This window comes from Cottoperca gobio, chromosome 14, assembly GCF_900634415.1.
Source record: "Cottoperca gobio chromosome 14, fCotGob3.1, whole genome shotgun sequence".
NCBI classification, from domain to species: Eukaryota; Metazoa; Chordata; class Actinopteri; order Perciformes; family Bovichtidae; genus Cottoperca; species Cottoperca gobio.
In genome coordinates this window covers 16,365,691-16,383,037 of record NC_041368.1, presented here as the reverse complement: position 1 = coordinate 16,383,037, position 17,347 = coordinate 16,365,691, and the positions used below count along the sequence as shown (strand labels likewise).

Sequence of the window (17,347 nt, the reverse complement as noted above, 5' to 3'; positions counted from 1 at the left end):
GAGGGGAGGAATAGAAGGATGGATTAAATAAAGGGGCCAGAAAAGAAGGTGGGAAAATGGACAGATGGATGGAGCAATAAGAGTTGGTTAAGTGGGATGGATGCGGGGGTCGATAGATGGTGATGGAATGAAGCAGGATGAGACAGGCAAACGTGATGGTTGTGGTTTGGACAGACAGCGGGATGAAGGGGAAGTGAAAGAAGAAGAGAGGAGCATCATTTTGTATCGTGTCCAGTGGGTGAGGTTGGAAAGAAGCATTTAATTAACGAGCTCATTAAGTATTAACACACACACACACACACACACACACACACACACACACGCAACATAAAAAGGGAGAAGCAGGAGAACATCTTTCTTTCTTACCTTGTTTATATTTTGATTCCATCCATCCTCCTCTCCTCCGGCCGAAAACCTCCTCACCCTGGAGACTAGAGAGAGAGAGAGAGAGAGAGATGGGGAGTAAAAGAGTAAATAGAGGTTTCTAAGCATACGTGTGAGCAGAAGTGTGTGTTTCTGAAGGAGAGGGAGCAGAACCTTTCGGAGAGCCAGTATATGGGTAGTAGTTGGAGTCTGGGTGATAAATGCTGCTGCAGTTGGAGGTTGAATGGCGGCTGGAATTCAGGAGGTTCTCATTGGTCTTACTTTTAATGGCTGTCGGAGAGGCAGATATGTCTGAGGGAGAGACGAGAATTTGTAGAATTCCTCATCACAATTTGTGATCACAAAACCATCCCCCCCCCCCCCCCCCCCCACCAAGCATTTCCAGGCCGATTTACATGCTTGAAATTAAATGCTTTGGTTTGTTTGTTCGTTGCTGGAAACTTTGTGTTTGTTTGTGTGTGTGTGTGTGTGTGCGTGTGTGTGTGTGCGTGTGGGAGAAACAAGACGGAAGAAGTAGTGCATTTACTTACAGAGAGGGGAGGGCACAGCAGGGGGGGGGGGGAGGAAGGGAGGAGGAGAAGGCATCAAAAGCAAGGGAACAGAGAAGGAGGTCAGAGAAGAAGTGATGGGATATAATGCACAACTTCCAGCAAGCACCGTTGTGATGATTTCTTTGTGAGGATGAAAGGATGTAATATCTTCAAGGGAAATGTAGGCTTTAGATAGACAGGGAAAAGAGCGAGTGTGTGACATATAACAAAGGTTATATTTCAACTGATGGCGTTGATGCATGAATGTGACTTTTAGTCTTTGGACAGTCCAGACTTACACTGGACACAAATAAAAACAATAGAGCAATCTGTCTCCTATTTGTTAGTTTTTGTTATCTGGAGGGGATTATAAGGTCATTTATTCATCATTGATTCATGTTCAACATGCAGGAGAGGTGCCATGCAGACATGTTTTGGGACGAGGCTACCTCCTATACCCTGGTCCTGGTAATATGTTTACACTTAAACTATATAAGAAGCATTAAAAGGCAGCAAAATAAAAACATAAAACCATTAATCTTGCTTTCTGCAACTGCCATCCTCAAACCCTATCTTTCTCAGTTGTTCCATCTGGTAATATAACCAAACGCCACGTTGAGGAGCTCTAAAATGTTTATTTTTGAACTGAAGCCAGGTTTGACTACCACATACATTATGGTCCTAAATATACAGCATATAAACCTGATTATGGTACTTTGCCTTAATATGAAAACTGCTCAATAAATGATTCGTACGGTAAATTTAAAATTCCTCCAGCCCAGATCTCCAGCTAAGACTGAAGAGAGAGCTTTGTCAGCATTTTGTAGCTCAGTGTAAATCATCCAGAGGTGTTTCTGAGAAACTGTAAGTCTGTCGGACCTGCCATCCGAGCACTGATGGATCACCTGCACACTCCAGAGTATTTGGCACTGCTTCTCTCAGTTTTACTTCACCTTGTGAGTCAAAGATTGAATCTGTAATCCGCCTCTGTTGTGGCTGCATCTACCCAACGTCACATCTGTAGCTTAGCTTAGTTTTAGCCAGCTTACAGTGACATTATTATTTCTCAGGGGATTCACCCAACATAATAATGATGCATGTGATGTGCAGTGAACACAACAATCCAGCCTGTACCGAACTCTTGCACTCATGCAGCGTTCTTGTTTTTCCAAATTTAAAAATATCTCTGTGTAACAAAAGGCCCGGGATTGGTAAACATGGAGCAGGCTGTAATGTAGCTAACATACAGTAGCAGCAGAAACACTTAAGTTTATGACATTGAATTTGAATATGGATCGGTCACATCATGGCAGATACCCACTCCTATTAATAGAACATTATTGGGGCTGATATGAAGCCTCCCTAGTGAATAGTTTGCATTCACCTTAAAATAAGACGGTTACTCACAAATCCACTCAGTGTCAGATGGTTTAACGCTTACATATATTGTTCCAGTTCTTCAATTAGACAACAATACTCTTTCCTTTGACACAGCTGCTAAAAACACTTTTGTAGCAAAAACAATAAATGTAATTGAAACAGATGCAGATGTAGTCCAGATGGAAAAACCCAAAGATATTTAAACTACAATGGTATAAAAACTCAACTCTTCATATTTTACTGGGTGGAACCTGTGCATGTCTGCCACTTATTCTTCCAATTTGAAATAAAATGGTTGGCAACAGTTTCAGAACCTATAGACCAGAGCACAAGTACAATCTGCTGGTCGGTTAACAGACAGCCAAAGAGCAGAATTTGAGATAATATTTAAAACACAGTAGTAAACTACGGCTGCATTAAGCATTGTGTGGGCTTGCAGAAGAAATGCTTTGGCTTCCTCTGACTACCTTCCTTCTAGAGGAGCTGTAAAGGAGGACTGAGTGTCATCAGAAGCACCCGATGTTAGACAGATCTTTTCTCTAACTGATTCATTAAGTCAGACACACAGAAGCATGTGTCGTACTGAGAATGCATCGACAACCAACCGGCTGACAGGTAGGCATCCTAACAAACGCTATAAAAAGGACAACATGGTGAGGAATAGATTTACCTTTTCTTTTATAGATGGGGGGTTTCCTGTAGATGTTGGTTTCCTCAGAAGCTGAGAACAGAAACCACAAGAGGATGAGCGTGGAAAGCAAAACAAAAGGGAAGAGGAAAGGGAGGAGAGGAGGAGAGGAGAGGAGAGGAGAGGAGAGGAGAGGAGAGAGGAGTCTGTATGTCCTTACTCATCCCGTCCCACCGAATGTGTTGTACACATTTAACTGTAAAGCTGACAGCACGGGTAATAAACTGCTATGGCGGAGACAGTGCCATGCATCCAGACAACCCGATTGACGTGCAGAGAGGCTGATTAATACAGATTCAGGCTTATTACCGGAAAGAGCAGCAGATGGCACGGGAATAAAGAAGAGGGAGGAGAGCAGTGGAAGGGTGGAGAGAGGTGTGGATGGAGAGGAGGAAGAAGAGATAAAGGGGAGAAGAGAGAAACTTAGAAATGACAGGAGCATGTGGTACCTTGTAGCTCTCATTTGGTGGATTATTCTGTATAATGATGCTGGATAAGCACCACAACAAATTAAATATTTTAATTAAAAATAGTTTTTCATGAGATGCAATAAAACAACAACTAAGAAAAATTCAAAAATTCAAAAAATACCTACAAATTCTGCAGCTGAGTGTACCACTAAACCTGCCAGAGTTAGAGGTTCGACTCCCAACGGGCCATCCAAGCTAAATTTGTATGCACTCGTGAGGCACTTTGGATAAAAGCATCCACCAAATACATTTAGCTCCGTGTTGAAAAGCATGAAGGGAGTGCTGTCGCAGGGGCTGGCAAGGAATAACAGCCTCGAAAAAAACATTCAGTGAGAAATGGAAAGGAAATGGAAGAGGGAGTGATGGAGGGAAACCAAATGCACAGCTTGCAGTGAAAAGTAAAGGCCTTTTAAAGTGACGGGAACAAAGACAGAGTGAAACATTCAGGGAGGAGAGGCATTAACTTGATAAAATGGAAGGTTGATGGGAGCGTTTAAATAAAATGATCTGGTCGTAGTTGTTAGATTAAAGTGCTCTTATGTTATACAAGAGCTCCAGATCAGTACGATAAATCAGACAAAGATTCCCGCTGGAGTGCAAGGACATAGCTACTGTGCAGTTTCATGGATGGATGATTCATTTTCTTAGATGCATAGAGGGTGTGGGAGAAACGTGTTAGGCATCTAAAGTCGTATCACGATCGTTTCCTTTATCAATGAAACTCTATAAAATATAAAAGCAAATAGGGACAAATGAAAGCCACAGCCCAAAGTGATGTCTTCGATTTCTTTTTCCTTCATTCATTCAAAAACCCAAAGAGGTTGCCAATAATATAAGACGGCGTAAAGCAGCAAATCCTCACATTTGGCATTGTTGCTTGAAAAATTAATCGATTATCAAAATCATTGTCGATGCATTTTCTGTCAACGACTAACTTCAGCACTTATAATAATAATAATAATAATAATAATAATAATGATAATAATAATATAATAATAATAATAATAATAATAATAATAATAATAATAATAATAATAATAATAATAATAATAATAATAATAATAATAATAATGATAATAATAAAGCTCACTGGGAATGAGGTTGTGTTCCGGTTAGGAGAGCAGCTACTGTTGATCTGGGGTCAGGGGTTTGGCTAGGAATGAACTGATTTGATGATTAATGGGTAGATCGAGTCTAGACTACAAGCATGAGTAAATATTGGAGGGTGGGTTGGTTACGAGCTGACGTGGGTAAAGTCGGGTTAGTAAACGGGTCAGGGGTCAGCGTTGCGGATGACGGCCTACCTGGCACATGGAAATGCTTGGGGGCTTGGAAGGTGTCGGTGGTGGGTGTGGCACACCTGGGCTCTGGCTGACTGTAATAAGGTGAACTCCTGCCACTCTCATTGCCTGTAGCCAGCGCAGCCAATCACAGTGTGAGAAACCAAAGCATGAGCAACAGAATGGCCCACGTCCCCAAACACACTGATAACCTGCTGAATTACATGTATATGAGTGTGTGTGTGTGTGTGTGTGTGTGTGTGTGTGTGTGTGTGTGTGTGTGTGTGTGTGTGTGTGTGTGTGTGTGGTGATGCTGAACGGGACATGACACCCACTCAAAGAGCTAGAACATCTTTCCAGTTGGAGACCTCATATTGTCTGTGTGCATGTATGTGTGTCTCTGCTTGAGTGGGCACATTACCGGGGAGATAATAATGCAGTGGGGAGCCTCCGTGGCGACTGTGTGAAGGAGAGTCGGTGAAGGCGGAGCTGGAGGAACGCCTCGTTCTCAGCTCCACGCTGTCCAAGAGATCCTGGAGAGAGAGAGAGAGAGAGAGAGAGAGAGGTACAGGGAGAGAGGCTGCCTTAGAGTAGTGTGCTTTCCTTTACTAAATGCAGTAAATTATACTACACAAGTCTCCTTACGAAACAACATTTTAATCACGTTGAGAGCAGTTTAATATTCTATACTATGCGTGTGCTGATAGAAGTTTCCTTAGTGAACACATGCACGTGCACACACACGTTCACACACACGTGTCATAGCAAAGCAGAGCAGCTATCATTTTGGGAAATATGCTCATTTACTTTTTTTTGCCAAAAGTTAGATGAGAAGATAGATATACGTTAAATATGAAGCTGGAGCTGGCAGCTGGTAAGTGTCAATGAGACTGAGAACAGGGGTGAACATCTAGCAGCACCTCAAGATATTATATCTCATTTGTTCACGTTGTTGTTTTACAGGTCGTTTATTCATTTAAATGTCAATCAGTTATTAGATTTAGTATACTTCACTGTGCAGAACTCACTGAAGTAACTTGTATGTAAGGTGACATGAGGCGCTGTGACTGAACCTATGGATTGAACTGCATGCAACCAATATCACTAAACACTGAAATTTGACGAAGGAATTGTATTTAATGTCCCATCGGTGCCCATCCCTGCGACAGATAGTTGATCCATCACAAATTTGCATTAGTTTTCCTTCCATTACATTGTTTCCCAGCACAGCTACTACTTTACAATAGGATTGAGTACTTACATGAGAGTATGGCGATAAGGAGCCCAGTGACTGGATGAGAAGGAGAAATATATACATTTCCTTTTATCTTCATTTTTAGTCAGACAAAATCGTGTAAAATACTAATGCTGTAACGTTCATGATTGATTGATTGATTATGTGTGTGTGTGTGTGTGTGTGTGTGTGTGTGTGTGTGTATGTGTGTGTGTGTGTGTGCACCTGTCCGCAGCTGTACCGCTCCAAAGTGTCATCAGAGAGGTGTGTGTGCGCTTGGTCGGCCTGATAAGGGATGATGTCAGGCCTCTGGTTGTCATATATGGCTTTGACCCTGGGCAGAGCCGCCAGCTGCTTATAGTCCAAAACATCCCCGTCGGCTTTGGACTGAAAGACGGGTGGACGGAGAGCGAGAGAGAGAGAGAGAGAGAGGAAATGGAAAAGGAAATAGAACATACGGAAAGAAAGATCAGCAGCAGACGAGACATACGTGTGCAAACAAAAACCCACACAGGCAGGGACACACAGATACACAGATACACAGATACGATAAAGCATGTTTAATGATGTCATACAAAATGAAAAAAAGGTTCTGAAATTGACTTTAGACTTCACGACCAGGGTGCTGCAGACACAGTATTAGTGAGGAGACAAACAGAAAGTCTGCTCAGAGACAGATAGGGTCGACAGAAAAAGCTTTCAGAGACTCTTTAGTGTTCCTGTCGCTGTCGGTTGAATTTTGATTGACAGCGACAGTGACAGCTGAGGGCGTAACCATAGCATTGTTAGAGTAACCATGGAGACGGCGGTACTCACACAGATGAGCCGGTGAGGGGAGCCGAGGAGAGGAGAGGAGCCTGGAGGAGAAATGGACGCCGTCTCAGAGGTGCGTCTCAGCTGGTAGGACAGATGTAAGAGAGTCAGAGCAAGCCTGAGGTCAAAGTACAATCAAATATACAACATGTATTTACATTCTTAAGTTATAATAATAATAATATAATAGTAGAGACATCATCCCCGACCTTACATCTATACACATACGTAAAATCCTGCACACACACACTCTTGGGTAACACTTACTGCGTATTATTTGGCATAAAACAAGGTTACAAGTTGTTCAAATGTTAGTTGGGACAGCAAATTGAGCCAGTCTCTTGCTCCAGAGTCCCGTTAACTTACAATCTTTGGCTTTGGTTTATTATAAAGTGAGAAAGTTATGTTAACTTGTGAAAAATATACCAACTCTCGACAATATACACTTTCATTTGAGTTTGTCTACTGCTAAAAACACTCATGATATTTACATAAAAAGCATCAGTTGACAGAGGATAGAAGTTTGATAAACTTAGCGTAGACATTCGTACAACTTGTTAGATCGACTTGACACATTTAGCTGATCCTAAAGTTGCTAAAGCTTCTAAATGTACAAAGTACGTAGGAAGGAGATGAGGAGGACAGTAGAAACAACTCACTCCTCTGGCCTAATATGACCAATACATCATATGTTATGTATGGCGTGCTTGAAACATAGAACAGCTTTTTGTAAGGCTCTTTGGATAAGTACAAGACTAGTTTAAACATGCTTGCCCCTGACTAGCATAACGTGCATGTAGTATTGTAAAATATGGAACAAGTCTTATATTCGTTCAGAATCAGAAATCCTGTATTAGTCCCACCTCGGGGACATTTACATTGGCAGTTATTGGCAAGATAAAAAAAACAAACAACTATACCACATTTATCTGGAGGGCAGCCTTGTTTTTATTAGTTTCTTATAAAGCAAAGAACAATGTAGCTTGTAAACCAAGAGTGAGACATTTCAGACACAGAGAGACAAAGAGAAACACAGAGATGACAGAAATAGAGAGAAATGGCAGGGGGTTGTGGGTATTTCGAGTATCGCTCACCCTCAGTTTTCTCTCCAGCCGAGCTGCTTCTTTACACATGGGGTGCCAAACCTCTGAACCTGCACACAAACACACAAACACACACACTTTTAACTCAGTTTACTGTGTTTACTGTGTGTGGGCAGCAGCCGTACAGTTTTATGGGATCCTATGAAGAGTAGATCAGCCTTTCTCAAGTGCATCAACATCAATCAACAACACACACACACACACACACGCACACACATACACACACACACACACACACACACACACACACACACACACAGTGCATATGGCTGTGGAGGCAGTTTGTCTGGTCTGAGGATAAAGGATGTAAGCCTTCTTGTCTCCCTAAACAGATAAACAAAGAGGAACAGAGAGAGAGAGAGAAGCAGAATTTTTAAGCATGCCACTAAAATATCTCAACAACTGTTACAAGGATTGCCATAAAACTATATTATTTATTAATCCTTCCAACTTTGGCGATCCCCTGACTTTTCCTCTGGTGCCACCATGAGTGTGATATGTGTGATTTAGACTAACAACTACTGGATGGATTTAGTACACACAATCACGTTCCCCTCAGGATTATTGATCTAAACCTGCAAAACAATAAAGTTCTGTTTAACTAAATGACTCACAAATGACTTGAAATTAAGCCCAAAGCAAGAAAGAAAGAGACAGGAAGAGAAGTCTGTAAGTAGTATGATATTACAGTACACTGTGTAATACTACTCATTCAATTGTGTTCATTTACTGTTTTGTTATTTCTCTGTAATTTACAAATGCTCATTTATTGCACATACCCTGTGCGTACACATATGCTGAACAGAACCACTGCTTTGACAAAATTGTGCTTTAACAATCATCCCTAAAAAGGTTTTTTGAATTAAATGATAACAGGAGGTGGCCTGAGAGAAAAAACTAAGAAAAGCAACAGGGAAGAGGAAACTTTATTATCGAACAAAAGATGAATTGGGAATGAATAGAAGCTATGAGATCGTAACAATAATTCATTCAACATTCATAACAATAAACCCACTTATGTCAGGATGTGATATGCATGTGGAGCTGTTAGTGCTAATGACAGTAATGTATCCGCTCTGAACACACACACACACACACACACACACACACACACACACACACACTTGCACACACACACACTCGCACACACACACTAACATTTTATCTGGCAATGCAGTAACCGAATGGACTCAGTTAGCTGATCATGACTCTAATTTACAACTATACTATCAACACCATCAATCTGACCTGCACACACACAAACATAGCACAGATACACAGAGACTATGCACACACACACACACACACACACACACACACACACACACACACACACACACACACACACACACACACAAATCAATACTGTAGACAGAAACCATGCGTGGTGATTCAGTGCACCCCCGTCCCACCCACTCTCCTCAGCCCTGCTGCTGAACAGATGTATGGTCTTGGACTTGGGATCCTTTATCTCGTGTATGAGGAGAATCTAAATGGTGCAGAGGAAAGGAATTCAATCTAAAACAACATTAGTCATGAGAATATGAGTTGACTGTGTCACTAAATAATAACTCAAATGAACTCCATCTCTGTCTTTATATTGTTTTTTCTCAGCTATGTTTAAACAAACCTTTATGTCAACTCTTTTCTTAACTTGAGGTTAGTCAGTGGACACGACTGGCCTCCAAATCTTGACCGGTGATATTCAAAAGAGGGGATGAAGGAAGCCAGTGAAATCTAGAGGAAGCAATATTGACATTTGTGCTTATGTCATTTGAAATTCTAATGTTAAAAAGCAGCAGATATTTGAAAGGCCTCAGGAGTTTTTGCTTTTTGCTGAATCATGCTGCCACGAGAAACAGCATGGAAGTCAGGCTAATGTCACCGGTCAGATATGTTCTATCTCCCGTTCCCTTTAACCTCAAGATGTCTGATGCCTTTCTATTTTCAAACGAAGTCTTTAATGAAATAGTAAGAAAGGTGGTAAATGTGCATGAACTTAAGCAGTTTAGAGATGGAATCATTTATTTTAAAAGGCAGCTTTTCCAAACAAAAACATCATGTTTTGCACCACTAAATAAATACACGAGTCATGGTGGAAATATTCAAACCAATGTTCTGCCCCTTGCTGAAGAAAAATGTGTTCAATTACAGGAAGCACCAAATAAATTATTTTCACTATTTAGGATCAATACAGATTGAAATATGTTATTGACAGCAGCACTGGCTCTTTTTCTCCAGAGGCTTTATATAAACCATTAGTTGATTCATTTATTAGTTAGATCAAATTATAATAAGCTGATAACAATTATGAGAATCAACGAGTATCGGAGCCGCAGGGGTTGATGAGATCCGTCCAGAAATGCTGAAGGCTTTGGGTGTTGAGGGGCTGTCTTGGTTGACACGCCTCGTCAACATTGCGTGGAAGTCTGGGACAGTGCCTAGGGGTTGGCAGACCGGGGTGGTGGTTCCCCTATTTAAAAAGGGGGACCAGAGAGTGTGTGCCAACTACAGGGGTATCACACTTCTCAGCCTCCCTGGTAAAGTCTACTCCAAGGTACTGGAAAGGAGGGTTCGGCCGGTAGTCGAACCTCTGATTGAAGAGGAACAATGCGGATTCCGTCCTGGTCGTGGAACAACAGACCAACTCTTCACTCTCACAAGGATCCTGGAGGGGGCCTGGGAGTACGCCCATCCAGTCTACATGTGTTTTGTGGATCTGGAGAAGGCGTATGACCGGGTCCCCCGGGTGATACTGTGGGAGGTGCTTCAGGAGTATGGGGTGAGGGGGTCACATCTGAGGGCCATCCAATCCCTGTACGCCCAAAGCGAGAGTTGTGTCCGGATACTCGGCAGTAAGTCGGACTCGTTTCCAGTGGATGTTGGCCTCCGCCAGGGCTGCGCTTTATCACCCATCCTGTTTGTGATTTTCATGGATAGGATATCGAGGCGTAGTCGTGGAGGAGAGGGGTTGCAGTTCGGTGACCTGAGGATCTCATCGCTGCTCTTTGCAGATGATGTGGTCCTTATGGCATCATCGGTCTGTGACCTTCAACAGTCACTGGATCGGTTCACAGCCGAGTGTGAAGCGGTTGGGATGAGGATCAGCACCTCAAAATCTGAGGCCATGACTCTCCGGTGGATTGCCTACTCCGGGTAGGGAATGAGCCATTACCCCAAGTGAAGGAGTTCAAGTACCTCGGGGTCTTGTTCGCGAGTGAGGGGACAATGGAGCGAGAGATTGGCCGGAAAATCAGAGCAGCGGGGGCGGTATTACAGTCACTTTACCGCACCGTTGTGGCGAAAAGAGAGCTGAGCCAGAAGGCAAAGCTCTCAATATACCGGTCGATCTTCGTTCCTACCCTCACCTATGGTCATGAAGGCTGGGTCATGACTGAAAGAACGGGATCACGGGTACAAGCGGCCAAAATGTGTTTTCTCAGACGGGTGGCTGGCGTCTCCCTTAGAGATAGGGTGAGAAGCTCAGCCATCCGTGAGAGACTCGGAGTAGAGCCGCTGCTCCTGTATGTTGAAAGGAGCAGTTGAGGTGGTTCATCTAGTAAGGATGCCACCTGGGCGCCTCCCTAGGGAGGTGTTAGAGGCACGTCCAGCTGGGAGGAGACCCCGGGGAAGACCCAGGACTCGGTGGAGAAATTATATATCCTCACTGGCCTGGGAACGCCTCAGGATCCCCGAGTCGGAGCTGGAGGATGTGGCCCGGAGAAGGGAAGATTGGGGTTCCTTACTGGAGCTGCTGCCCCCGCGACCCGATCCCGGATAAGCGGTGGACGATGGATGGATGGATGGATGGATGGAACGAGACATCGGAATTATGTCAAAAATGATATTTGTCACATTTCACAATCAATTAGTGAAGAACTACTCAACAGATTAATTAATCAATGATGACATTAATAACAAAACGGCATGAGAGTCAACATTTGAACCACCTGAGCAAAACCTACCATGAGCCGCTCCCAAAGTTTAGGCAAAATTGTTGAGAATACAGTGGAGGTGTTACCATTAAGTAACACCACACTAAGGTTTTCAGATGTTTGAACAATGCTGAATAATGAAAACATAATTGAGGGGGAAAAAAAAACACTATTTCCATCCGTCTATCCTTTTTAAGAGACTAAACATTCCCGATTAGTTCATGAAATAGTCCTCCACCCCCCATCTCCAACACACACACACACCACTTCTTATTCCAGACATGCATCATGAGATTGATTGCACGTGTGTGTGTGTGTGTACGCGCATGTGTGTGTGTGTCGTAATTGAGTGCGTGTCACGAGGGTGATTGCTCAGCCCTCCTACATGTCTGAAGTCATCAAAAGGAGTGAATGTAACCTTGGGGCAGCTCACCGGGGCTCAGCACACAGACACACACACACACACACACACACACAAACACACACACACACACACACACACACACACACACACACACACACACACACACACACACACACAACAGCATTCATATGCAGACACACTATTGTGAAAATATGCTTTCAAGCTGATACATGGGTGTACACGGAAAATGACGCTTGCATATATTTACAGGCATAGATAAACACACACACACACACACACACACACACACACACACACACACACACACACACACACACACACTTTAGGTACAATATGCAAATGCTTCGTTTTACATGTGGCTGTGAGCAGGTGAGCAGCAGAATGTCAATGAGGTGAAGCTGGAGATGTCAACTTGTGTGGCGACCCTGGGACTCTGTGCGTCCGCCACATGTTTTATCTGGATTCAGCTCAGCCAGGCTAAATCCTCTGTGTGTGTACTATTTGAATTCCTTTTCCCATCCCCGTTATCTTTGAAAGGAACATTTGTGCAGTTTCAAATTCGTATGTTCGTGTGTGGCCTGTTTAAATAACCATATCTCCTACGGTACGTTCTTATGCGGCTAATTTGCATGAAAATCATGTTTGCTGCTCTTTTTTCTTCAACATAACAGACGTGTTGATATTGTATTTATCTGCAAAATGTTCATAGCCAACCCTTTTTTTATTCCTCCATTATAAAGTATATGTATTTAAACTAAACTGCGGTTAAATAATAAAATTGCTGTGCTGTTGCCGTTTAATCATAGTTTTGCAAATTCCAATTAGCTTCGTATGAACATTATACATTGTGGTGCATTAAAAAATAATTGCTAGTGCAAAACAGCTGCTTATCAGAGTAATTTGTAGGACATTTGGTTGGTTCATTAAAAAAATATGAAGCAAAATACATACAAAGCTAGTCCCACACGGTCAAGAGGGTTTGCCAGCATCCTCATACAAACCTACTTAAATGCATGATTGAGTCCATTAACTTTAATTAGTATTATCTCATTTGTAAAGCAGAAGATCCTCGTTGATTAAATTTAAACCTCCGGTGAAGACGGTTTCATTCAGATTCATTCTGTCAGGGGCGTGGCAGAGTAATGGACACAGCGGAGGCGAAGGTTGGGAGGTAATTGACTCCAACCTTTGTGTGTACAAAGAAAACATCTGCTGGGGGAAGGTGTGTGCATGTCTGTGTGTGTGTTTGTGTGTCTCTACCGCCGAGTGTGGTCAAGAGCGCTATAAGTGAGATCAATAAGCTATATAACTGATTTGTTAAAAGCAGTCATTTATCAGGTGACCGTATCCTATTGCTCTCTAACTTTTACACGCACACGCACACGCACACGCACACACACACACACACACACACACACACACACCTGGGTACTTGCTGCAGCTGATTGAATAGATGCTACAAATCTATTTTATGCATATTAGCCAAATGTAGAAGCACCTTTGTATGGCCATCTATTCACAAAACTAAACATCTATTCTATTGATTTGACATATATTGTACCATTTGTCTGGCTCTCCTCTGCTCTCCTCCCTCACCTGTGAGGTACATTTCCGCTCCTTCCAGGAACATCATGTGACAGCGAGCACACCTGGCACAGCTGGGGTGATAGCGCTTCCCTCCAGCCTAGAGGAGAAGAAAAGGAAAGGAAGGGAAAAGTGAGAAGAAATAGGGCAGATGACACAAATGAGGAATCGAGAACAAAGTGGCGATAAGAAACAGAGAAGAAGAATGAGGAAGGAGGAAAGGGGAGAGGCGCCATAAGAAATAGAAATAAAACAGGAATGAATCAGGGAAGAGGAGATGGGAGAGTGTTGCTTTGTTGGTTTTCCAAAGCTGCTCCTTCATCAGTCAACACTTCAGTCATTTAAAGAGGGACAGCTGCGTTTTTTCACAGCTTTTTATAGACTGACACACACACACACACACACACACACACACACACACACACACACATACTTGCATACATGCATACAAATCCACACTTTCCTTCACAGAGACACACAGACGAAAAATATGCACATTCTCCCTGTATCTTAAGCATACACACATACCCACACATGGAAGAGTGCACTCACCTCAAGTACTCTGCCACTGATGTACTTGTTACAACTGTCACACCTGATCCCAAACTGAGTGTGGTAGTCAGTCTCACAGTAAGGTATCCCATCCCTGCCAGGGACAAAAAAAATAAAACAGCAAGTTCACACCTTGTGGCTTTGTGCATTATTTATCCTGTAACGCCGTGTTTTTTGATACGCGAGTATCAACTGGACCAAAACCAAAGATTTTTCAATGTGACTTCCATGTATGAACATTTAAATACATACTGTGAGTGTTGAGTTGATTAAAAGACTGATAATTGTCGTTTTTTGTCTTACAGACAGAGGTGCTGGTGAAAGAATCCTACTTTTCTTCCATGACTTGCGACAATCAGAGAGCTTCAAGTAGCTTTCTTTTTACCTGCTTTAAGTTAATTGGTCACAGTGCATAGCTTTAGATGTGAATGCCTACACACAAGCAACACAGGATGTGGATCGATTAAAACATCCAAAAACATAACTACAGTACAAACTGTAAATATGTTGGACCTACTTGCTGATGTACTCTCCGGTGAGCGCACAGCTGCACGTTCGGCATTTAAAGCAACTGACGTGCCACTGTCTCTCCAGAGCGAGCAGGGACTGACCCTGTTTGATCTCCTCGCCACAGCCTGCACAGTCTAGAGGAGAGAAGAGGAGAGGAGAGGAGAGGAGAGGAGAGGTGAGGAGAGAAGAGGAGATGAGAGGAGAGGAGAGGAGAGGAGAGGAGAGGGATGAGGAGAGGAGAGGAGAGGAGAGGAGAGAAGAGGAGAGGAGAGGAGAGGAGAAGCAGAGACGAGGAGATGAGAGGAAGAGGAGAAGAGAGGAGAGGAGGAGGAGAGAGAGAAGAGGAGAGGAGGAAGGAGAAGAGTAGAGGAGAGGAGAGGAGAGAAGAGAGAGGAGAGGAGAGGAAGAGGAGAGGAGAGGAGAGGAGAGGAGAGGAGAGAAGAGAAGAGAGGGAGAGGAGAGGAGAGGAGAGGATAGGAGAGGAGAGGAGATAGAGGTGAGGAGGAGAGGAGAGGAGAGGATAGGAGGAGGAATGGGAGAGGAGAGGAGAGGAGAGGATAGAGAGAGAATGAGAGGAGAGGAGGAGAGAGAGGCGAGGAGAGAGGAGGAGAGGAGAGGAGAGGAGAGAGAGGAGAGGAGAAGAGGAGAGAGAGGAGATGAGAGGAGAGGAGAGGAGAGGAGAGAGAAAGAGAAGAGAAGAGGAGATGAGAGGAGAGGAGAGAAGAGAAGAGAAGAGAAGAGGAGATGAGAGGAGAGGAGGAGAGAGAGAAGAGAGGAGAGGAGAGGAGAGAAGAGGAGAGAAGAGAAGAGGAGAGGAGAGGAGAGGAGAGAAGAGAAGAGGAGAGGAGAGGAGAGGAGAGGAGAGGAGAGGAGAAAAGAGAAGAGAAGAGAAGAGAAGAGGAGAGGAGAGGAGAGGAGAGAAGAGAAGAGAAGAGGAGATGAGAGGAGATAGGAGGTGAGGAGAGGAGAGGAGAGGATATAGAGGAGGAATGGGAGAGGAGAGGAGAGGAGAGAGGAGGAGTAGGAGAGGAGAGGAGAGGAGAGAGGAGAGGAGGAATAGGAGAGGAGAAGAGATGCAGGAAGTAACACACACAGAAGATAAGAGCATTTTATCTCCGTCCTTGTCTCTCTGCCAACCTCTCACCACTTCCCTCCTCCTTCCTCTCTCTTCCTCATCCTGTCATCATAGTCATACTGTCTCTGCCAGATGGAGCTACCAGAACCAGGCTACAACACTACCTGGAGCAGCAGGCCACCTTCTGTGTGTGTGTGTGTGTGTGTGTGTGTGTGTGTGTGTGTGTGTGTGTGTGTGTGTGTGTGTGTGTGTGTGTGAGTGTGTGTGTGTGTGTGTGTGTGTGTGTGTGTGTGTGTGTGGCTATGTTTTGCAGCATCCAGCAGGTGGACAGTAGAAAGTGTTTTAGTGTTTTTACACCTGTAGGGGTACAAACAGTCTTACTTGCTGGATGATTCACAAAGATGTGTCCTTGCTACTAGATGATGGTATGCAAGATTGAGTAATTGCACAGCTCTGGTGTAGCAACTAAAGTCTGTCACATTGAAATTAAATTTCATATTATATGCTACATTTCTCTTATTGTCAACAAATCTAAACCTCAGGTAGTAAATAAAACACTAAATGTGTATTATTCCAGGTCTGGAAATAGTCCCCAACAAATACACCATTTACTCCTCTTTTAGTAACGTTTGCTAAAAACTGCAGTGCCCAGGTGTATGAAATATATTATTTCACCTTTTAAATGTGTGTGCATACATTTGTCTGTGTGTGTGTGTGTGTGTGTGTGTGTGTGTGTGTGTGTGTGTGTGTGTGTGTGTGTGTGTGTGTGTGTGTGTTTGTTTCTTACAGCTTGGCCCATGGACCTTGACGGGCTTGTCGCTTTTCAGAGTGTGTGAGCACTGCTGACACACACACTTCTTCCCACAGAAGGTCACCCTGTCTCCAATTGGGAACGGACTCCTGTGAACACACACACACACACACACACACACACACACACACACACACAGACACACAACATTTCAGTAAAGCTACGCAGATATAGTGTTGCGGAAATTATACTTGGGTCAGTTCACCCAAAACACCCAAAAAGAAACCATTTCACATCTTACCCCCGACTGGTACAGTATCCATCTGTGCAGATAGAACAGTTTCATTTAACTGATATTTGTATCCTAACATAATGGATGTGAAAGCAATGGAAGCTGAGGTTCTCACAGCATTTCTGTAGTTGGACACCAGAGATTTTATTGTTATCCTTTGTAAATTCAAAATGTACAAGGCAGAATTTCTCCTACAGCACGACTTACATTGTGTCTCTAATTCCCCACTAAAAAATGTATAGTAAATCAATAGACCTTCAGTATCCAAGAACATATGGGGTTATTATATTTCTGGGTCCTTCTCAAACAATGAAACAGTAGTGTCGACCCGATCCCTCTGTTCCACACAACAATCTTCCCATCACATGATATTATTTCTCG

At 43.3% G+C, this 17,347-nt stretch overlaps 1 protein-coding gene across 6 annotated transcripts in view; it reads right to left on the bottom strand.

Annotated features, from left to right (window-relative positions):
- LOC115019214 (actin-binding LIM protein 3-like) overlaps positions 1 to 17,347 on the bottom strand; it is a 44,208-nt gene that overhangs the window by 9,706 nt on the left and 17,155 nt on the right. For 3 of the 6 annotated variants that reach the window (XM_029448656.1, XM_029448659.1, XM_029448657.1), the window contains 12 exons: positions 16,711 to 16,823; positions 14,856 to 14,982; positions 14,339 to 14,432; positions 13,799 to 13,886; positions 7,874 to 7,932; positions 6,783 to 6,863; positions 6,192 to 6,353; positions 5,994 to 6,023; positions 5,154 to 5,265; positions 2,965 to 3,015; positions 538 to 675; positions 367 to 431 (listed from right to left, as the gene is read on the bottom strand). In XM_029448656.1, the coding sequence (XP_029304516.1) occupies positions 367 to 431; positions 538 to 675; positions 2,965 to 3,015; positions 5,154 to 5,265; positions 5,994 to 6,023; positions 6,192 to 6,353; positions 6,783 to 6,863; positions 7,874 to 7,932; positions 13,799 to 13,886; positions 14,339 to 14,432; positions 14,856 to 14,982; positions 16,711 to 16,823 (1,120 nt within the window). Of the gene's footprint in view, positions 1 to 366; positions 432 to 537; positions 676 to 2,964; positions 3,016 to 4,756; positions 4,862 to 5,153; positions 5,266 to 5,993; positions 6,024 to 6,191; positions 6,354 to 6,782; positions 6,864 to 7,873; positions 7,933 to 13,798; positions 13,887 to 14,338; positions 14,433 to 14,855; positions 14,983 to 16,710; positions 16,824 to 17,347 lie in introns of all 6 variants that reach the window. The other 3 variants (XM_029448661.1, XM_029448658.1, XM_029448660.1) reach the window with 3 other exon arrangements.